The 24,199-nt window shown below is 39.8% G+C and overlaps 1 protein-coding gene across 1 annotated transcript in view; it reads right to left on the bottom strand.

Annotated features, from left to right (window-relative positions):
* SLC25A13 (solute carrier family 25 member 13) overlaps positions 1 to 24,199 on the bottom strand; it is a 184,552-nt gene that overhangs the window by 77,599 nt on the left and 82,754 nt on the right. Inside the window, exon 6 of the mRNA XM_077765407.1 lies at positions 13,443 to 13,582. Coding sequence (XP_077621533.1) covers positions 13,443 to 13,582 — 140 coding nt within the window. The remainder of the gene's footprint in view (positions 1 to 13,442; positions 13,583 to 24,199) is intronic.

Below are 24,199 nucleotides of genomic sequence, written 5' to 3'. Positions count from 1 at the left end.
TATTCAAAAGCCTCTTCTCAGTCACAGCATCTGCTAGTTCTGATCCAAGCCTGTCCCTGCCCAAAGTCTCTTATGGGTCCCTTACCTCCCATGGTAGCACTTCCACTCAAATGGGAGGCTTCTGTCAGCCCTCTGTCCTCAAGTCTCCTCACTCTAGTCCCCTAAGCCTTAAGGATTTCTCAGAAGGCTTGACTCTCAGATCCAGATCTCCCACCCCTATCTGCTGGACCAGAATCCCTAACTGCCCACAGTGTACGTCCACGTGGGCAGCTTGTAAAGATCATGCAATTACACATCACTAAACCCCAGACCCTATAAGGAGCTACTCTCAGCCTGGTCTCCAGTACCCCATGCTCAGCTCTTCTAGACCTTCCACACACCTTGACCCCGGTCTATACTCCTCTCTCCTCCCAGTGTAGACTGAAGTCTCTATCTCCAGTTCCTGAAATCCTACCACTTCCTCCAGGTTTAGCTCAAATGCCACCACTTAAGTAAATATAAGTAGGTCTCTTAACTGCAAATAACTGATCTGATCATGCGGCTCCCTGCTTGAACCTCAATTATAAGACTTGTCTTATTCCATTTTACTTGAATCAGTTGTTTAGATTCCTGTGTTTCCCTCACCTTGCCAGGGAAAAGAGACTATGTCCTGTTCATCCCTCTACTGGTGGAGGCAGAATGCTTTAGACATACTAGGCACTCAATAAAGCACATCCATAATCTTCAATGATAGGCAGTCTATAAAACCAACTGAATGAACAAATCACACTCTACTGAACAAAAGGGGGTTCTCTGTACAAGTGCCTCCAATTTAAGAGGAAGGAAGAAACCAACTGTTAAACACCCTGTATGTACTCAATTGAAAGGAAATCAACACAGTCTCCCTTTGAATTGCAAGACCTACTGCTAAAGCTATTGTAAGGCAAGATTACTCTCAACAACGTCAGAAGGTTTGTTCAGTTATTTATCATTTCTCCTGGCTTACAACTCAACTAGTCTTGGGGATCCTCAGACCACGACACCAAAAACGGCATCCCTTTCCCTGAGCACCCCATTTCCTTGGCATTCCTGGTCACTTCATTTCCTCAGAACACTAAGACCAACCTATTCGGAATCTCAACTTGGGAAACAGACATCAAAGTGGGGGTGGATGCTCACACGGCAGAACAGGGAGTGCATCTGTAATGAGGATGGTGTCACTACCCATTTCTGTGCCGACGCTTCGGGATGAAACATTTACTAGCAGGGATTCCTTGATCACAGAACATGAACGTGTTTTGAACCCTAATGATGAACAACTTTAGGATACAATTCCAACAGCTCTGAAAGACTGAGGACATCATAAATTTCAGGAAAAACAAGAAGCTAGCTGTACATGTTCTCTAAATAGTAGGATATGGTGAAAACATTAGCTAAGTGTTTCCTCAAACTAAAAGCAGCCTACAGGAGATGTGGGTTGCCTTGTGAAGGACATCTGTTTATGTTGTGACTGTTTCTTCTTCTGGGTAAAGAAATGAAGCTATGACCTCAGCCAAACAACAACCGTGTTAACAGCATTTAGTGAACATATATTAGGCACCAGATGCTGTTCTAAAGCATTTTAGAGTAATAAACTCGCTGCTCACAGCAACCTGGAAAATGGACACTATTTTATTAACTTCATCATAGCAGGTGAGGAAAGTGAGGTCTCTCCGGAAGCAGTGAAGCTGGACCGCAAACCCAGGCAGTTCTGCTCACTGACAATGCTCCCAACACCTCAGCACGCCGCCTGGGGAGCCTGCATAATGCTGCTGTCAAGAGTCTGACTACAAAGTACATCTGACAGTCAGGAATCTTAATAATTATAAAGAGACAAAAATTCAGTTTGCTTTTAAATTATTCTTGAGGCTCTAGATTTTTTATTGCCAATTTTCATGAGAAAACAATAACGTTTCTGAGACTTTTTCGTTAAGGAAAAAGTCTTGTGTGTGCTCAGAGTGCTAGGACGTTTCTCCCAACAACTGCAGAGACCGTGGAGACGGAAACCGAATCTAAAGCCTTCTTCTCCTGGCCTTGCTCACTTATAAGTGCAAGAGACTACGGAAGAGAAAGACAAATAAGGAGGCCTGTGGGAGCCAACACAGAGAAATTCTATAAGTAATTTGAGAATGAATGACTTTTGAAATAAATATTCAGGCTCGCTATTGATGGCAGAGTGACTTAAAATCAAAGCTCTTCACTCACTAACACCTCTAAAGCTACTTAAAGAAAACCTAACACATACACGTAGATCCAAGACCCTGATGGTTCCCAGATCTGAACCCAGGGGGATAAAAGTGCGGCAGAGAGTATTTGGTATGCATGGTGTAGGACACATGTAAAATTGCGGTCATTTCCAAAATGAGCAGAGGAGAGAACAATGGGAGAACTAACCTTTTCAAATATATAAAAATTAAAGGACCTTCAGGTAAAAAGCGAAGTTAGACTAGTTCTTGATATTGCTTTAAACTATCTATATATAGGGATCAGGTTTTAGCATAAAACACAAAAGTATTTAATCTGTACGGCTGTTCAACAATGAAATGGGCTCCACTGTAAAGTAGCACGTTTCCAGTCACTGGCAATATCTGTCCAACAACAGGCTGGGGAATATATGTCAAGGAATTTGTTTTATTTATTTTTAAGAGAAGGAGTTATGGAAGCAATATGTTATGATGACAAAAATCTGAAGTTTGGAGCTGGAATGAAAAGAGCTCAAATATCAATCACGACACTCCTGGCAGGATTAGGAGAGAATGTATCTTAGAGCCCCAGCTACATCTACGTAGAGGGTGGTAAAAACCACGCGTCATGGATGACAGCCACTTACTAAGTGGTAGCTTTGCTTTTTGTCAAGGTGAACGGTTTAAAGTCCTCCAAAGACCCTCTCAGTGTACGTTCTTTGAGTCTTTCAAAAAATCGCCTAGTAAGGAACAGTGGTTCTGCTGAGTCATTCTGAACCGTCCACAAAAACAGGGAGAAGACCAGACAGAGAGGAGAACAGTGTTAACAGCTGAATGCCTAAGCCCTCACTATAGGACAGGGGCTATGCCAAAAACTTAGAAAATGGTATTTCATTTAATCCTCACAATAATTCGCTGAAGTGATACTATCTTCATTTCACAGAGAGGCCCCTGAAGCTCTGAAAGGTTAAGTAATGAGTCCAAAGTCTCACAGCTAGGAAGTGGCAGAGCCGGGATCTATACCGAGATACTGTCTGATTCCAACAATGAGAATTTTAACCCCTGGCTTATATGCTGCCTTGGGTAAAATCATAAAGAGCATTGTAACAAATAACTGAAAAAGAGATTTTAAGAAAATCTGTTTTGGTGAGGATTTGTATATAAAAATGGAGCAAGACAGATCTCAAAGAATTCTCACCCTGGATGATGAGGGAGATAGAAGAATCTACCACAAAGGAACAACCCAAGGGGAAAGAGATGAGGTGGCTGACCACCATGAGAAACTTGAAGCAGACGAGTTTAAGTTATAAAGAGAAGTTGAGCTACAGGGGATCCTGGGTGGTTCAGTTGGTTAAGTGTCTCAACTTCGGCTCAGGTCATGATCTCCCAGTTCATGAGTTCGAGCCCTGCCCCGGGCTCTGTGTTGACAGTTCAGAGCCTGGAGCCTGCTTTGGATTCTCCGTCTCCCTCCCTCTCTCTCTCCGCCTCTCCCCTGCTTGCTCTCTCTCTCTCCCTCAAAAATAAACACTAAAAACTAAAGAAAGCTAGAGGTACAGACAGAAATGTACATGTGGGAAATGGAGATAGCAGGATTTCAGAGGGAAGAAAAGCAAAGGCGAACATTCGTTAAGTATTAAGTGTGTTGTGCTCTAGGTCCTGTTTTCCTGTTTCATCTCTTTGAACCCTCCCAATGGCCTTGGGAGGTGGGGGCCTATCGTCACCTCCATTTTGTAGATGGGAAAATGAGGTAAAGTGTAGCCAAGAGTCACATGCTGCTGAGGCTAAAACTGGATAGGCACCTGCGCGATCTGGCTGTGGAGCCACAATCATAACCTATTTACCTACATAGACTGTCTGCTCCTTCTAGGGGGAAGCCTCCGGAAAACCAGAAGAAAGAAAGAACAGTTGCAGAAAACAGATAGGTCATCCCACAGTACACAGAAGACAAATATGATGCAGAGCAGACAGATGACAAAAAATGGAACTGATATCTAAAGAGGGGACTACAGGGGCACCTGGGTGGCTCAGCCAGTTAAGCATCCGACTTCAGCTCAGGTCATGATCTCGCCGTTCATGAGTTCGAGCCCCACATCAGGCTCTGAGCCTGGAGCCTGCTTCAGATTCTGTTTCCCTCTTTCTCCTTCCCTCCCCTGCTTGTACTCTGTCTCTCTCTCAAAAATAAAAAACATTTAAAAAAAAAATAAAAAGGGGAGTACAGACAACAAAACGGAGGGCCTGTGACCTTGCAGGAAAGCCAGAGAGCTGGGAAGATGGCACAGGGCCATCGGTGCCAGGCACAGGGTGCCCACAAAGTGCTGTTGAGGGGGACGGCGGGGACTAAGGAGAAAGGGCCGTCCTTAACCTGAGGCCGGAAGTCATCGAGCAAGGAGCAGCACAGCTATCTCGAAGGCAGTTCTGCTCAAGCACATGAAAGGAGGCCCAATTTCTCTTTCTTATTTGCCAGTGAACGGTTTTCTGTTCCCGCTATTCTGGTGCATGATGATTAATGGAATAGGCTTTTACTGCCACAGTTTCCAACTACTCAACACACCCATTCAGATTGCTGGAGGGAAAGAAAAAAATCAGACTCTTCAAAATTGCTAGCTGTACAGAAATAAACATATAGAGGGGGTTATACCACTTCAGGTCTAACATTCATGCTTCTAATAGTTCCAGCCCTGTCATTTCCTTAATAATCTCCAATTTTCAAGTGGGTATATTTTGAATGCAAAAATTCTCTCCACCTCTATTCAGACGTGCAAGGTTTGTGCTTCAGCCTGAGGATAATTTATCAGAACAAAAACAAAACAAAACAAAACAAAAAAATAGACCGACAGACCTTCAAAACAAGCAAGCAGATCCAGATGATTTATATTATAAAGCCAAGAACACCAAAACAAGAAAAAAGACCCCTGGCTAGCTTGCACGTTTTGTGCTTTGTACAGTTACGAAATTTAAGAAAAAATATCTAAAACTTTAATAAAAGCAGAGAGTTATCAATAAGGATATGACTCAAAAGAATTCTTGTTTAGAAGTGGGGGTAGAAGACTTCTGGGGAAAATACAGGTAATTCTTTATGAAAACAGGGACCAAAACGTATAAAGGTTTGCTTTAGAAATACAGTATTACAGTTAGTCCTACTTCAAATAAATTCTGTATTACATCGAGTATCGGAACTTGTATACTATCGAACATATAAGCAGGCACTTCATTTTCATAATCCTACACAAATCTGGAAGGGAAAGTCTAGTTAAAATCAAGATCCACATATTAAACAGAGTTAAAAAGGGACACAGCAAAGGAACAGGTAGAGAGATGAGCAGTTCCCACTGTGAACAGTTCCCATTTCTGTGCACCCCACATTCCACCCATGCAGTCAGACTTCCAGAGTTCAGGGTGAAATCTGACCCCCAACTCCCTGGGTGGGACCTTTAATTGAGAGTCTTTGGAGGTGGTGTTGCCCATGGCCCTGCACACACAGCAACACCTCCACAGAAACCAAGTACAGAGCGTTTTCATCTCGATTTCCTTGCTCTTCTGATTTAATGTTAAACTTCACAGTGGGTAGCAGCGGCAGAGATGGTGTACAGAGTGCTCATTTTTACCAGGATGCTACTGTGAAAGCCTGCACACCAGGCTGCTCAACAAAACAGCAAGCTGATGAACACCATGGGCACAACAGCACAATGAATTCTGATTTCCTTTGCCCCGAGAGTAGAAAGTGCGACGTGAATGAAATGTGCCCTGCATCTATTTCTCTGAGCGACTGGGATATTACCACATCTCTGGTCACCCATCACCAAACCAGCAATGGCTTCCAACAGAACGCAAAACAGAACCTAATCTCCTGGAAGAGCTGAGGGCAAACAACATTAGTTACTTTTTTACTCATTATTTAATTTTGGAATATCAAGTTGATGGTGTATTTCGGAAACAGTACTGAAGCTGCATTGCAGACCCCATCTGGTCCAACTTAAAGATCAACATAAAAAGCAGTCGCATGTTAAAAATGCAAATATAATCATGGTCTCTGGCTACTAAAGATCCATGGTCTAGAGATTTTAACTAATACAGGTGGCAAGGTGAGGGACACAAGGGAGGTACAAAGGGCTTGGCTTTCTCAGTCCTAAACAAGGACCTTGTTATTGTCCACTAACCTGTTTAAACAATCGTGGCTTTAGTGAGTTCTACTACTAGAGATTGGCTTTTGTTCACACTTAAAGTGTTCTATCGATTCTAAAACCTGAGAATTTGATGTTGCCATGGTTGAAACTTATGTCTCCTTTTGTTTGGTGGTGGTGGGGAACAATTTCTTTTTGTGTTCAAATGAAGTGTTGTCTTCTACCAGGACGCCACGGCAAATACAGCAGCAAACCGTAAGTGATGGTGACTGTACGGCCTGGACGACAGCTGACTAGCGAACCTCTGACCCCTGGAGGGGCACGGGACAACCGCACCTGGGAACAGTAGACTCACAGAGCTCTCCTCTCTGGGGCTCAGGACCTGAATAACTAAAATGCCCATTTTACGCAGAAAAGACTAGGCTGGATCTGTATGCCATGCTGACCCACGGGCCAAAATAATGGTCAATTTCACTTAACAAAAAGAACAAAAGTTGTTTGGTTGCATTTTGAGCATGACTATGCTTCAGCACCCAAGGGGACTGCCGTGAAACTCGAGATGTGTGCGCATCCAGGCTAGGGCACGAGACACAGCGCCGATTCCCAGCTCTGTCAAATGGGATTCACCTGCCTGCGTTCCATTGCCCTCTTCTGACAAAAGGGGACCTGAATAAAGAGTTATGGTAAAGCACCCACGCCTTGGTGTTCCAGGCTCTCCACTGGATCAGGTAATTTTATTCTTAAGCTCTGTTTGAGGAAGACATTAAAGAGGATTTTTAGCCCCATTCCCTCCCAAGTCAACAATTCTGTTTTCTTGGGTACCTAAAGCAACCTGAACTTCAATATCTGGCCTCTTCACCAATTCAGAACATTGTTGACTTCTTGATGATTCCTTTTCCTAGAGCAAGAGGAAGAAGGCTTTTGGAAACAGGAGAAATTTCCTGACTCCATAAAATGGGGAACAGAATTTCTTAGATATGCCCAAGTCTGTGGGCCCATAGATGGGCCTCCTATAATATCATCTTAACTCCAAGGAATTAAGGAGAAGAGCTGAAAACAATCCAGCCACCCGCATGTCGACGGTGATTATAAGCACAGCACTGCTCTGCAGCCCCTCATGAAGACTGCTTCCTCCGTGCTCCCTATTTCAGTAAACCATCATCATCCTCCTACTTACCTGAGCCTAAAATTCACCTAAAAAAAAGACGTGAACTGTGAGTTTCATATTATCCTAAACTGTCTCTATCCTGCTAAATCACCAAGCCTGGTCAAGCCTATCCCCCAACTTCTCTTAAATCCATTGGCTTTGGCTCATCACCATTACCATCCAACCCAGGCCACTGCTGTTTCTCTCTTGGATTAGAAAGTGGCAAACGGGTCCTCCTGTCCTCAGTGGGATTTTCCACACAACAGCCAGGGCAATCACTCTGGAACACAAATCTGATCATGTTTGCCTGTTTAAGCTTCCTCCTGACACTGGGATGAAAATGTGAAGACCTGATTCTGAGCTTTTAGTCAGGGTTTTTATAGTCCAGACTGGTTTCTCAATGTACGGCTCTTGCACAATTCAGGATGTTTGTTTGAAAAGTCATTTGTTAGGCCCTATCCAGGCCTACTGAATCTGGGCATAGAGACCAAGAACTTTATTTTTTAAAATAATCACCTTGGGGGCACCTGGGTGGCTCAGGCAGTTAAGTGTCCAACTCTTGATTTCAGTTCATGTCATGATCTCATGGTTGTGAGATGGAGACCCTGCATCAGGCTCTGTGCCGACAGTGAAGAGCCTGTTTGGGATTCTCTCTCTCCATCTCTGCTGCCCCCACCCCCACCCCCCGGCTTACTTGCATGTTCTCTCTCTCTCTCTCTCTCAAAATAATACATAAACTTCAAAATAAAATAATCACTGTGGAAAAATTTTGCACAAAATTTGAAAAATATTGCTAGAGATTTAGGAAAATTAAAATCAACTTCAATTTCATCTATCCCACCTTGAGCAAGACCAGATAATTACTCCAAGCCTCTATGTGCTCATCTTTCATACAGAAACAATAGTAACTGCTTAACATTTAAGATGACTTTAAAGACAAATATGAGTAAAAGGATTTTCTCAGATATAAAAATGTTGTGAGAGAGGTAGTTAAAAATAATAGATTTCTAGTTAACACATATACTGCATTTGATAGCAATCCTAGACTTTTCTATTCTCAGCCTGGAGTAACTAGAATCTCCTATGTGTACATTATTTTAAAATTACTGGGGGCATCTGGGTGGCTCAGTTGGTTAAGTGTCCAACTTCAGCTCAGGTCATGATCTCGCCGCTCATGGGTTAGAGCCCCGCATTGGGCTCTGTGCTGACAGCTCAAAGCCTGGAGCCTGCTTTGGATTCTGTGTCTCCCTCTCTCTCTCTCTCTCTGCCCCTCCCCCATTCACACTCTATCTCTCTCTCAAAAAATGAGTGTTTAAAAAATTTATAAAAAATAAACAAGTAAAATTTCATTATATGTGACATATATACCGATGACTATAAAACATCATCAAAAAGTCATGGGAAATGACAGTAACACACACCCCTGTTAAGGGCCTTTTTGTTATCATAACTGGCAACGAAGGGGCAGGCATCAGGAATGCTCAGTGTCCCGCAAGGCATGGCTGTACACCCCCATTCAGAAGCATAGCCTCTTCCAGGAACAGAAGCTAACTCTTCATAGCCTCGGCCCTGGAGACAATGTAATGAAATGGCGAATCCCTCACATGTCTATGATCTTATGGAAGAAATTTAGCTCTAGAATAGTTTCTGCGTACTCTTTTGGGGTACTCCTTTGGGAACCAATGAAAGCCAGGAGCATTTTCCCCAGAAAATTACCTGTAAATGCAAACTTTTGCCTAGAGTCCATTTTTTCTTTTGCATATAATAGGGGATAATGATAATTATCTCTCAGGGTATTGGGATGCTATTATCAGAAACAGAATATTTAAAAGCACTTTGTAAATTATAAAGATTGGTACTTCTATCACTTCTATTTTCCAGAGTGAATCTTGGTACCAATTCTACAGAAGAATTTGGCAGAAAAGTTTAAGAGGCCTTTCACTCTGTCCTCACATTTGCCTCCAATGTCCACTCAATAAAAAATTCGAAATGGATCTGAATAGACATGTCTCCAAAGACCATAACAAGTGGCCAATGAGCACATAAAAAGATGCTTGACATCATTAGTCATTAGGAAAATGCAAATCAAAATCACAAAGAGACTCTAAAATGAAAGACCTCAGTTTCTCATGTGGAAAATGGGGCCATTAACTAGATATGTCTGGCCCCTGAGTGTGCACTTTGGACAGCTACCCTAACCACAGTCTGAATTGGTTTGGGCTTTCTAGCTGAAAAACCCTACTGAGGGGTTTTGTTACGAGAAAGCAGCCTTGTAGGCAGCACACACCTGCCTATAGTTGTTCCTTCTGAGTCCTCGACAAATAAGCACAGAGCAACCCCTAGACTTGGACATTATAAGTGTCCAAGAAGTTGTTATCTCTGCACCTCTTTCTTGGCCTTATCTTTGCACAAGGCCTCTCAACAAAGCTTGCCTGTTCAGCAAACATTTGCTGAATTGGGTGGTTTGTCCCAACCAAGCTAGTAATAATCACAGCACAAGAAATACTTGCATAAATAGTTAAAGTTAATACCACTTATGAACAGGAGTTCCATCAGGCATAGAAGAATATTTCTCCAAACTGTCTTCTATAAAATTCCATATATTAAAATCTATTTTTCAACCAGCAACCATAAAACTAGAACTAAGAATACAGGCATATGGAAATATTTGTAATATTTTAAAATATACATACATACCCACATAAAAAACTGTATTCACACTTACACATATACACTGTCACTCATACAGTTAAGGGTAGATGACAGACCTGGAGATAAACAGCAGCAGTAAACATAATAGTGTCAATAATGGGGTAAAAAGACGGTGGTCCCTATCATTTCTAAAATCCCTTTTAGGGGTGCCTGGGTGGCTCAGTTGGTTAAGCATCCGAATTCTCAGGTCATGATCTCACAGTTCATGGGTTCGAGCCCTGTGTCAGGCTCTGTGCTAAATGCTTGCTCAGAGTCTGGAGGCTGTTTCGGATTCTGTGTCTCCTTCTCTCTCTGCCCCTCCCCTGCTCACGCTCTTACTCTGTCTCTCAAAAATAAATGTAAAAACAAAAAAAAAAAATGAAAATCCCTCTTAGCCAGGAACAAGACTCTAGGAAAGAGGCTTTGTATCCCTGCTTCTTCCCGCAACGCTATCATTTACATGTAAAGTATAAACAAGGCGAGTTTAGCTCAGAGAGTACCAAACCGATTCACCACTTTATGAGTTTAAAACCAAAGCACCAAACACAATGTAGCAGCACAGCATTTGGGCAGTGCCATGACCAGCACCACATCAGTGAGAGGGCCACCCATCCAGAAAGTACACTGATGAACACGCGAACACGGGAAGTCCTCAGAGCCACATGGTGGCTTTTAACACACTCATACTTGCTTAGATACAAGCGAGTGACTGCTCACCAGTCACAAACAGGTGAACATACACAAAGCAGAGGTAACTCATGAATGTGAGACCTGAGTTGGCTGGAACCAACCCGAATTCCCTCTAAGACGTACCGTGGGATTGAACAGTGTTTTCTCTACCTACCACGAAGGCTCCCTGAAAACACAAACACTTCTCAGCTGTCTCTATGGCTGCTCCTCTGCCTCACCAGGTGACAGGTAGCAGCATGCACGGTGGCAGCTCTTTCGCGTCTCAAGCGGCCAAGCATCTGCTTTCACAGCCGTGGCGCCAGCCAGGGAGCTGGTGCCTATTTCTGAGCCCTGCCCTAGAGCAGAAAGGCGGGTGCATGCTTGACAAAGCAAGAGCCCAAAATATATAGGAGATTAAGCTCTCTCATATCTTTAAGAAGTTCCTGCCTAGAAAAAAGAGCCCTAGAGCCTAGAAAAAAGGAAGCAAACAAAGCATTTGAAGTAGAGGTTTGAAGCTATAGCTGCATTCAGAAACGAGTTCAAAGGAAGCAAACAAAACATGTGAGTGGGTGCGTTGGGTGCGGGTGGAGGGGTGACCCTATGGTAGACATCAAAACTGGCATTTCACTGACATTCACATAAAGTCTATCATGATACATCCATTAATTCCTTTACCTGGACCTGGAGTGGAACACAAAGGCAAGTCCCTAACAGATAATTATCCACCATTACCATTTTAATCTAGTGTATGTTCAGCAAACACTTGTATTCTGGCTACAAAGTCAAAATCATCCCATGCAGGACTGTGGGATGTTTTCCCATTTGCCATTACAAAAAGGAGTCAAACGTAAGTGGATGCCATACAAGTTGCAGCTAGAAACAATCAGTAATCCTTGAGTCATCTAATCTTTGACTCTGGCTTCTCCGTATCTTGAAGAAGGCCTAGAGGCCGCTGGAGTGGCTTACAGCCGACTCAATTCAGCATAATTGATACCTGCTTAAAAGGGAAATGTGATCATCCTTACTATTGCTAACATCCCATTAAGGCTAAAAGTTAATTAGGCTGTGTTCCATAAAGTCAATTTGAGGCATTTGTCTCAATAGCATTATTGTAATTATTCCTCATCAAAATGAATACCACCTCCTACTGCGCGCCAATGTCTTGTGTAAACAACAGCAAAAATCCAACAACTCACATTCCATTCTCCTCCTGAGTTATTTAAGTAGGTTTGTGTTTACAGAGAACTGAAAATGAGGATTCGTGGACATTAACATTTAAGACAAAAATACAAGGTATGTTTAAAACATCTTGTTTTAAGGCCAGGAAAAGAAAAGCAAACAGAATGACAAATTTTATATATCATAACAATAGCACAAAAAGTCAAAAAGAGAAGTGCCTGTTAAAGTCCATGTATTACATATGCTGGTGCCTAGGAGTGGACACCATGAAATGCTAACTGCCTACACAACACAGCATACGGGTGTGTGTTCTTGTGCCCTCCATAGCCAGCTGACTCCACTTTCCAACCACTTCTCAGAAGGCTCTGGCAAAGCCTTGGGTACACAAAAGAAATAGGGGCATCAGGATACCCCCTGAGGACATTTCTAGTAAACAAAAGAAGATGATTTCCCCAGCAAATCTTCCCTCAAGACCCAGAATTTAAACAGAGAAAAGTAATGGCCTTACATGTTTCACTTAAAATTATATTTTATAAAACATAAAATTTAATTGTTAGAGAAACAAAACAAATGCATGAAGTCCAAAAGAAAGAGTGGTTTCTCATATGGCCTGCAGACCATACAGATATTGACCTCTAGTGACTAAATGCCAATATTGGAATTAAAACCATTAACAACGTTTGCTTCAGGGAGAAAACTAAACTGTAATCATATTTTGTTACTACTCTTCCATTGGCATCATCAGTGGCTCAATGATGTGATCATAATGGGGGTGGGGATTATACGAGCAAGGTGTGAGGAAGTAGGCCAAGGAAGGTGCGCCCCAGAAATGTCAACAACTCCCAGAGTTTAACCTTGGATAAGGACAGCAGTGAACAGTGATTCTCAAACTTTGCACCTCAAACATGAAAGGCATCTGTGAAGCTTTCAATGCCCCAATGCCCAGGTTCTCCTTGCCCACCTCCCCAGTCAAATCTAATCTCTAGAGGTGGAAGACCCACATAACAATAGTTTTTAAAGCTCCCCAGGCAATTTCAACATGGAGTCAGGTCACAGACCCCTTGCTTTGTCTATAAAAGGCCTCAAGCGAAGTACTTCTACAGTTAGATGCTGATGATGACTTGTCCATTTGTTAAGGGAAAACAAAACATTGGTAAATAGCAGTGGAACGATTATAAGCCAAGAATTCAAGTTCCAATTTTGCCCCTACTGACTTATGTAGCTTTTTAGCAAATCACTTGATTTCCTGGGGCCTCAATGAATATTCCTTTACAACATGAAAGGGTTCTACCCAGTCTGTATAAATCCATCTAATCCTATTGTTTCTACAGACTAATAAACAAATACTTCCAAACAGGATGGTCTGGCCAGGTTAGCAGTTTTGAGGTAAAGCAGGATCCCGGTTTTACTTTACTCTTTAAGAGCTAGACTCACCAATAAAAACTGAGTGAATTCTGCATATGTCAGGTGTCTTTTCCTATCTTTTCCAAAATGTAGTTGTACAAATTCTGAATCCCAGTTAAATGGGATACGCTGATGAATTGTGGTCTGTCCAAAAACTTGTTTAACATCCTCTGAAAAGAGAAAAGAAAGACTGATTAAAACAAATGATGTTTGTCCTTACATAAACTGTTATTAAAAGGATATTGTTCCCTTCTTCTAGTAAAAAGCAACTCAACTTTAAAACCACACAGGTTATAAACCATGGCAAAAATAAAAGTTGGAATCTTCAGGCAGTCAAGAAATCAAAATTAATAATCCTACAAATAAAGAGAAAAAAATCAAGACACACACACACACACGGTTAAAAGGCAGTAACCAAACCCAAGTAATAAGCTAAATCTAATATCATCATCTCACATGTTTTCAACAAATATTGTCTACACAGAGTAGATATAATTCAATCTTTAGTCACAGGAAACACATATACACACAGAAACACATACAGCACTATCCAAGTCTTAAACGTAGTCCTTTATCAAGTTATTAAAAAGTTCTTGAGGATTTAATAATATCAGTTCTCCCAATCTATAAGCATGGAGTGTCTTTCCATTTGTTTGCATAATCTTCAATTTCTTTCATAACTGTTTTCTAGCTTTCAGAGTACAGGTCTTTCACCTTCTTGGTTTAGTTTTTGGTATAATTGTAAATGGGATTATTTTCTTAATTTCTCTTTCTGCTACTTCTTTACTAATGCACAGAAATCCATCAGATTTCTGTATATTAATTTTGTATCCTGTGATTTACTGAATTCATTTATCAGTCTAAGTGTTTGTGGGTAGAGTCTTTAGGGTTTTCTACATATAGTAGCAGTTTGGTAATATTTTGCCTAGGTCTTTATGCTCATCAGAGATACTGGCCTCTGGTTTTCTTGCTTTGTAGTGTCTTGTCTGGTTTTGGTATCAGCATAACGCTAGCCTCATAGAATGAATTTAGAAACTTTCCTTCCTCTTTTATTTTTGGAATGGTTTGAGAAGAACAGGTATAAAGTCTTCTTTAAATGTTTGGTATTACTCACCTGTAAAGCCATCTGGTCCTGGACCTTTGTTTGCAGGGAGTTTTTTAATTATTGATTCAGTTTCATTACTAGTAATTGGTCTGCGCAAATTTTCTATTTCCTTCCAGTGCAGTTTGGAAGGACATTGTTAAAATGTCTACACTACCCAAAGCAATTTACAGATTTAATGCAATCCCTATTAAAGTAGCAATAGCATGTTTCACAGAACTGGAATAAATAATTCTAAAATTTGTATGGAACCACAAAAGTCCCCGAATAGCCAAACCAATCTTGAAAAAGGAAAACAAAGCTAGAGGTATCACAGTTCCAGATTTCAAGATATATTACAAAGTTGTAGTAATCAAAACAGTACAATACTGGCACAAAAAAACAGACACATAAATCAATGGAAGAGAACAGAAAATCAAGAAATAAACCCACACTTATAGGGTCAATTAATCTATGACAAAGGAGGCAAAAAGAATACACAATGGGGAAAAGAGAGTCTCTTTAACAAATGGTGCTGGGAAAACTGGACAAGATACATGCAAAAGAATAGAACTGGACTCTCTTCTTACACCACAGACACAAATGAAACAAAAATGGGTTAAAGACCTAAACGTGTCTCACGTTTATAAAACTATAAAACTCTTAGAAGAAAACATAGGCAGTAATATCTTTGACATAGGCCATAGCAACTTTTTTTTTAATTTTTTTTTTTTTTAATTTATTTCTGAGAGAGAGAGACAGAGACAGAGACAGCGTGAGCAGGGGAGGGTCAGAGAGAGAGGGAGATACAGAATCCGAAACAGGCTCCAGGCTCTGAGCTGGGCGGCAGCACAAAGCCCCACACGGGGCTCGAATCCACGAACTGTGAGACCATGACCTGAGCCAAAGCCAGATGCTCAACCAACTGAGCCACCCAGGCGCCCTTTTTTTTTTTAAATTTTTTTTGTTTTTTTTTAATTTATTTTTGAGATAGAGAGAGAGAGACAGTGTGAGCAGGAGAGGGTCAGAGAGAGAGGGAGTACATTTTTCTAGATATGTACCCTCAGGCAAGAGAACCAAAAGAAAAAATAAACTAATGGGACTACATAAAATACCAAGCTTTTGTGCAGTGAAGGAAACCATCAAAAAAACAACAAAGCAACCTACTGAATGGCAGAAAATATTTGCAAATGATATATCTGATAAGGAGTTAATACCTAAAATATATTAAAAAGTTTTACAATTTGACACCAAAAAAAAACAATCTGATTAAGAAATGGCCAGAGGAGGGGTCCCTGGTGGTTCAGTCGGCTGAGCATCCAACTCTTCATTCTGGCTCAGGTCATGATCTCATTCATGGTCATGAGATACATCAATCCCCTCATCAGGCTCTACGCTGGGCCTGCAGCCTGCTTAAGATTCTTTCTCTCTTCCTATCTCTCTCTGCTTNAAAAAAAAATAAAAAAAAAAAAAAAAAGAAATGGGCAGAGGACCCAAATAGATATTTTTTCAAAGAAGACATACAGATGGCCAACAGTCAAAAGATACATGAAAATATGCACAATATCACTAATCATAGGGAAAGGTAAATGCAAATCAAAACCACAACGAGCTATTTAAATACCTGTCAGAATAATTAAAATCAAAAAGACAAGAAATAACAAGTGCTGGCAAGGTTAAGAAGAAAAAGAAATGCTCACACACTGTTGGTGAGAATGCAAATTGGTGTGGCCACTGTGGAGAATAGTACAGAGGTTCCTCAAAAAATTAAAAATGGAAACACTGTATGTTTCGTTAATTCCATTATTGGGTATTTATCCAGAGAATACAAAAACATTAACTTGAAAAGATATATGCAGCCCTATGTTTATTGCAGCATTACTTACAATAGCCAAGATACAGAAGCAATCCAAGTGTCCATCCACAGATGAATGAAGAAAATGTAGTATGTATGTATGTATATATGTGTGTATGTGTATAAATAATGGAATATTACTCAGCCATAAAAATGAATGAAATCTTGCCATTTGCAATAACATGGATGGACTTAGAGGGTATAATGTAAGTGACATAAGTCAGAAAGAGAAAGACAAATACCATATGATTTCACTCATGTGTAATTTTTTTTTTTAATTTTTAATGCTTATTATTGAGAGACAGAGCATGAGTAGGGGAAGAGCAGAGAGAGGGGGGAGACACAGAATCTGAAGCAGGCTCCAGGCTCTGAGCTGTCAGCACAGAGCCCGACGCAGGGCTCGAACTCACAAACTGCAAGATCATGACCTGAGCAGAAGTCGGACACTTAACTGACTGAGCCACCCAGGCGCCACCACTCATATGTGGAATTTAAGAAACAAAACAAATGAGCAACAGCAAAAGGATTAAAAAAAATAGACTCTTAAATACAAAGAACAAACTGGTGGTCATCAAAGGGAAGATATATGAGAGGATGAGTGAAATAGATAAAATAGATTAAGAGGTACAGACTTCCAGTTATGAAATAAATAAGTCCTAGGGATGAAAAGTACAGCACAGGGAATATAGCCAATAAGATGGTAACAATGCTGTGTGGTGACAGATGGTGACTACATTTATCACAGTAGGGGTGCCTGGGTGGCTCAGTCAGTTAAGTGTCCAACCTCAGCTCAGGTCATGATCTCACAGTTCATGGGTTCAAGCTCTGCATCGGGCTCTGCACTGATAGCTCAGAGCCTGGAGCCCTCTTTGGATTCTGTGTCTCCCTCTCCCTCCCCGTCCTTGGTTCGCGTGCTCTCTCTCTCAAAAATTAAATAAACTTAAAAAAAAAATTAAATATCATAGCACTGAGTAATGTATAGAATGGTTGAATCATTATGCGCTCCATTACCAATTCTCAGATGTTCTCACACACTGGCTATGGTAAGAATGCCAGTCCTCAGGTAGCAAGCTAAGAGCCTAGAAGTAGCACCAACCTATGAGCATCGCACCAGCTATGTGGGAAGTAGAATGACGGCAGACGACACAGTGCCGTATCCAAGACTAATCCACGAGACATAACTAAATAGCAGATCCCAACAGTATTCCGCATTAAGTGCTAACCTGCTACTTGTGGTACGGAAAGAGAAGCTTAAGGAGAGAGGCACTTACACAAGAAAAAGAGGTTTCTTGGAAAAGACAGAACGTGATCTGGGTCCTGAAGGCTGACAGGGATTTACTGAGATGAATCTGTGAAGGAATCTGTGCAACAGCATGAAGAAGGGTTCATTTCCTCTAAAGTGAATTAAAGCTCCAATCAAAGTGCTCTGGACCAAAACCACCCGGGGTCACTGAGACATGACAGATCTGCTCTGGGCAGTGGCAGACACTAGGCTCACTCGCCAGCATAAATGTGGATGCCACATTTATGGTGAAGGAAAGGTTGCTGTGGGAAGAAGAGGTGTTCCTGGGATACTGCAGAGAAAAAGACCCGGGGTTTTTGTTTATTGGTTGTTTTTTTACTATTTGGTACAATTTCTACAAAACTCTCCTCACTAAAACTCCCCTCACTTACCTACTACCATAGGTTTACATACTCTGATATTATGAGACTGCCAAGTAGCTCTAACTGGACAAACCAGATGACTATGCGAGGGGAAAGGAGGATTCTTACTAAAGAGGAAAACGACCAATATTTCTACTCATTTTCATCATTAATCAACTCTTTTAAAGAATTAAAATATTAAATTTTACCACTCTGGAAAATTCACACATTTTCTCCAAAAACACTGGATAGGTTCCTAAATCCGAGAGTGCTTCACTCTGCTCTGATAAGTCATTCTGGGCATCTGCTTTTTGAAATGCTTGGGCTCTACATTTTCCTGTAACTTCATGAAGTTAACCTGTAACCCCAACAGTCACAAAGGAGTCCTGGAATTTCCCCCCTTCATTTTGGAAGACACCTCAGTTTAATGTTCTTGTTTCCTTTTAGAAAGCACAAACAGCTTTCTCATTTAACATTTGACTGTTTTAAGATTTCTCCCTGCCTTGTAAGGCAAGAACGGGAAGAGTACTCCTATTTTATAGCTGGAAAATGAGAAACTAAAAACCAAAGGCCATCCTGTCACTTTACCTTTACCATCCCCTGGCCTTTCCAGACCTAACTTGTATTCCTGGATGGGAAAGAGGAAACCCCAAATATCCTAGACTTTTTGGTTATTTGTTTGGCTCAGTGAACTGAATATGTAACTAGACCTCATAACTCACCAGCTGACGGCTTTTGAATAACCATCACATGGCAGATTTATCATAACTTAGAAAGAATGACAAGGTATCTCCTAGTCTAAAACACAAGGCCTTAAAATCTCACCCCCAGGTTGAGGTCAGACAGGCAAAGAAGCAAAACTGAATTAGCACTGGAATAGCAATGAAGCAGCAGATTATATGTTTTGGGTATTTAAAGTCATACTTTTCTTAGCTCAGGCACTACTCCTCCTGAAAGTAAAAACAAATTAGAATGCTTATCTCTTAAAGTATAATCATTGTTATTTCAGTCTGTGCCAAACAAACTATGTTTGGAAGGCATACAGTTCCCACAATATCACCAAATAACAGCAATATTATTTAAAGCAAGGCCTCACCAAATAAGCGCAAAGATCCTTTGAGTTTATTTGTGGGCCATTGCTCTCCCCACAAATGTTTCCAGGCTAAAAGTCTACTGTACTTTTTTAAAGATTACGAAAAGACAATTAGAAAATGACAACGGTTTCTTTCCCAAATAGAACTTCAAAAAGTCAACTAATTTCTTCTAAGATAATAAATTTCCCAGGCTATAGAATATGGTTATAGTAGAAAAAGTTGTGATTTTTAAAAGCTGGGTCATATGTATAGAATGTCCTAAGGAATCCACTAAAAAACTATTAGAATGATTAAAACTATTAAAACTATAGAATAAATGAGCCCAACAAGGTTAAAGGATACCGTAACAATGTACAAATATCAATTGCATTTCTAGACACCAAAGTTAATCAACCCAACACTGAAATTAACAAAACAATTTCATTTTCAATAGCCTCAAAAGGAATAAAATGCTTAAGTGTAAATTTAACAAAAGACATTCAAAACCTACACTCTCAAAACTATAAAACACTGTTGACAAAAATTAAAGACCTAAATAAATGGAAAGATAGTCCATATTCATAGACTGGAAAAATTAATATTGTTAAGATGACAATAATCCCCCAAAGTAATCAACAGATTCAATGGAATCCCATCAAAACTCTAACTGGCTTCTTTGCAGAAGTTGGCAAGCTGATCCTAAAATCCATATGGAAATTCAAGGGAACCAGAATAGCCAAAATAATCTTGAAAAAGAATAAAGTTGCGTTTTAAATTTATTACATAGCTATAGTAATCAAGACTGTGTAGTACTGGCATAAAGACAGATACAGACCAATGAAATAGAACTGACAGTCAAGAAATAAAGACATTTTTGGTCAACTGCATTTCAACAAGAATGACAAGACAACTCAAAATGGAAAGATTAGTCTTTTCAACAAGTGGTTGTGGGACAAATGGATATCCAAACATGCAAAAGAAAGAAGTTAGAACCCTACCTCACACCATATACAAAAACTAACTCAAAATAGAGGAAAGACTTAAGTGGAAAAGCTAAAGCTTTTAAACTTTTTAAATGCTCTTATTGGAAAAAAATTTCTGCAGCTTTGGATTAAGAATGTTTTTTTAGATTATGCAACACATGAAAATAATATATAAACTGAATTTTGTCAAGATTTAAAACTTTCGTCCCCCAAAGGATACCATTAACAAAGTGAAAAGACAGTCTACAAAATGGGAGAAAAAAATTGCAACTCATGTACCCGATAAAGGATTCTGGAAGATATAAAGAACTCTTACAACTCAATAATAAAAAGACATATCATCCAATTTTAAAAATGGGCAAAGGATTTGAGTAGACATTTTTCCACAGAAGACATATAAATGGCCAATAAACACATGATAAGATGCTCAACATCATTAACCATCAAGGAAATGCAAACCCAAACCACACTGAGAGAACCACTTTATCCCCACTAATAATAAGCATTGGTGAGAATGTGAAGAAATCAAAACCCTCATAAACTGCTGGTGGGGATATAAAACCATGTAGTCACTTAGCAAAATATTTTGGCAGTTCTTCAAAAAGTTAAACATAGTTACCGAATCCTGAAACAATTCCACCCCTAGGTATACATTCTATAGAAATTAAAACATATGTTCACATAAAAACTTGTACACAACTGTTCATAGGAGCACCATTCATAATGTCCCCAAAGTGAAAACAATCCAAATGTCCATTACTAAAGGATGGATAAACAAAATGTGGCATCTCCATAATAGTGTACTATTTATCAATAAAAAGGAATATAGCACTGTTACATGCTACATCATGGATGAACATCGAAAACATATTAAGAAGGCTATCTGTAAAGGCCACATTTTGCAGGATTCTATTTGTGTGAAATGTCCAGAATAAGTTTATGCTTCTTAGTAGATTNCTACAAAGATATGGAGAGATAAAAATATCCTTGGGGTGATGAAAATGTTCTAAAATTATGGCAAAAGTTGCACAAATCTGTGAATATACCAAAACCCACTAAATTATACACTTTCAGTAGCTGCATTATATCTCAATAAAGTGTTTTGTTGTTTTATTTTTTTAAACCTGGGACTGTCAGATCTGCCTCTTACTGTGAGTGACAGTAAGCAAATTACTTACTCTGACTCAATTCTCTCTGTAAAATGGGAATAGAATATCTATCTTGGAGCACTGTTCTGGAGTTAAGTGCCTCTATCACAATGTTCTAACCACAGTAGGTGACCATCAAAATGGTAAAACTCCAAAATTTCAAGTCTTAGTTATAATGAAAATTGTTATCTGGGAATAAAATATTTACATATGATACCCAAAAAAAAAAAAAAATCAGGCACAGTGTGATTTGGAACTATCATAGTTTATACATTTCTCAAAAAACAATAATTTTCCTCAAATACTTAACATCCATCCTTTTCCTAGCTCATACATTAAACTTTTGAATGAAAAGTGATCAAAAATTTAGTAATTTTCTATTATGTTTTTGAAAGTGTGAAATTAAGAAAGATTAAGAACCTCCACTCTTTACTTTGAAGATCTTTCAGATACTAGAACTATTTAATTGGCAAATTACTTGCACATGCCATTAAGTGGTTAGACTGAATTTGTTTTTACAGATTCTATGGGCTCTTACTCTGTAACCTCCACCACACTATAATCTGAAATCATCAAGGTCTTCACTTATGCAAATTTTAACTTTCTACGTTCTTGTTTCCACACAGAATAACTAAATTAATGCACTTTAATTTCCAAAAGATTCACTTTTTGAAGCTGCAAATCAAGGAAAACGAGTTTTTCATTCAAATAAAAAAGGTTCATCAAGCTACATTATTTTAAACACTGCAGGATAATATCTCTCCCGTGGATCCTAAAAATGTCATTAATACAATAAACACAAAAAGGATGTTTCTATTAAACTGGAAAGAAACCCCTCTTGGAGGCAGAGAGAGAGTTGGCGAACAACCCGCACTTTCTCTCTGAACAGCTTCACTGGGGTGCTTTTCTCTAACACGTGCCTAATCCTCAAAGAAAGTTGTGGTTTCACTCTAAGGGAAATAATATCCCACCCTGCTGATGTGGTTAACAACAGTGTATATGGCCATCGTATTTTAAGAAGGGAGCAAAAGACAAATTGTTGAATTCCTAAGTTAAATAACATAATGGAGAAGATGGAGACCTATCTCTACTGCCACGTGCTCCAATATCAAGACTGCCATTTCAAACCCTTTTGACAAGTGCCTTTTTATATTAATCACAGTTAAGGGTCTGAAGAGGAAAGAAGTATTCTGGCTACAATTCACAGTCGCTCAAGAAAGTTCTAGGGGGAAAACGGGTGCCATTAAAATAGAGTAAGTACAGAGTAAGTACTTCACACATGCGGCCCTTCTCATTAAAACTGAGTTCTCTGTAAGCCCCTGTAAACTTGCTATTATTATTATTCTGAACGTGTATGTACAGTGGTGATAAGCACCTTTCAAAAAAAATAAGCACACACTGTGCGCACGCACACACATACAGCAAGCTGGGCTGAATATTATACTGAAGTCATACTTTTGTGGTGCTGGTGTATGTAAAAATGAAGGCTAATTTCCAACTCTTCCAATTCTGTACTTAGAGAGGAGGCATGGGACTACCCTGATGAAGTCATGGGCATCCTAGAATCTTCTGCCCCACAGAGCCAGAAGACAAAGTTGTCCTTCCTACAAAACCAGTCACTTACCCCCCTCTCTGGGCTTGTTTCTATATCCATGAAAGAATGCCAGAAACTACACCAGCCATTGTTCAACTGCAGTTGGAAAATGACATACCCTTGGAAAACTTCTTTAAGACAAATACCCAAGCCCCACGTCCTACGATTTTAATTCAGCAGACTTGAGGTGGAGCCAGGGAGCCCACAGCGATAACGCACACCTCCAGACTATTACAACAAAAACCTTTGTCTTATTGGCAAAAATCCTTCCTATTCTAAAATCTGATGGATCTATAAATCCTCAAGATTACTACACTGTTTAACTCATTACTGTAAATGTTGGGGCACAAAATCAAAAAAAGTTTAAAGGCTGACAGATAGCTAGCATTCGTATTAATCTTCTATCATATGTGTTATCAAAAATCAACAGTGAGTGGTCAACTGAGATGTTCTCAATCTAATTGCTAGAAAAGTTATTTTCAATTGAATAGAATAAACCACTAGTAGTCTTTCAAAATATCAAAAGTAGGTCCATTAAAATGATGTTTGAAGGCACAGAGCAGACTGGTCACTTTCCAGATGTACAAGCTTGCTTTTAATCACCTGTTGTATTAATTATTGTTAACTTTCCTCAGCACAACCAAAAAATTCCAACATTTTTGAAATTTTTAAGGCAGTGCATAAATTCCTAACTCATTTTCTAAAATGCAGGTATACCTACATTGTTTTAAAAAACCACGCTAGTTTCCTTACACGGATATTATCAAAAATAGTGTTCTTGCAAAAGCATGAACATATATCTAACCCTACTGAAATGCTTCAAGAGCAGATGTACTACAAATGCACACCCACAGTGATCCTATATTAGTATAAAACTGTTTTATTTCAATTAAAATGTCTAACTATCCACCCCCAACACATACCTAAACTGTAATTTTCTCTGAGAACTTCCAATATGTTCTTGATTTTGTTTCCTTTATCAACCTATCAGAGCAAAAACTGCCTTGCAACTGTTGGAAGAAATCAGTCATTAGCAGCAAGATTACAGCAAATTTTCCAATTTAGAAAAACTGTATTTTTATCTCTCCCTCATACCGAAAGAATAATGGTGTAATTTTACTATTTTTAAGTGAGCAGTACAGTTTAAAACAGTCAAATTTTCCCAGTGCTCCAACTTTTAGGATTTACTGTTAGCTTTCTGTTCTCTACACCTTCTCCTCTATTCACACATTCTCCTGTCCCCCCACCTGACCCGCATGTGCACACACGCACATGCACACAACAGGGGCAGAAGCCCCCCGTCAGCCCATCCACACGGACAGCCTTCTAAAGAACGGCTGACCTTCAGGCAGTTGTTAACTAAGGAGTGGCTTCACAGGGTTATTGTGATTTACTCTCCAATAGACATT

The sequence above is a fragment of the Crocuta crocuta genome, unplaced genomic scaffold, assembly GCF_008692635.1.
Source record: "Crocuta crocuta isolate KB4526 unplaced genomic scaffold, BGI_CrCroc_1.0 scaffold14, whole genome shotgun sequence".
NCBI classification, from domain to species: domain Eukaryota; kingdom Metazoa; phylum Chordata; class Mammalia; order Carnivora; family Hyaenidae; genus Crocuta; species Crocuta crocuta.
This window is presented reverse-complemented; position numbering and strand designations above follow the sequence as displayed.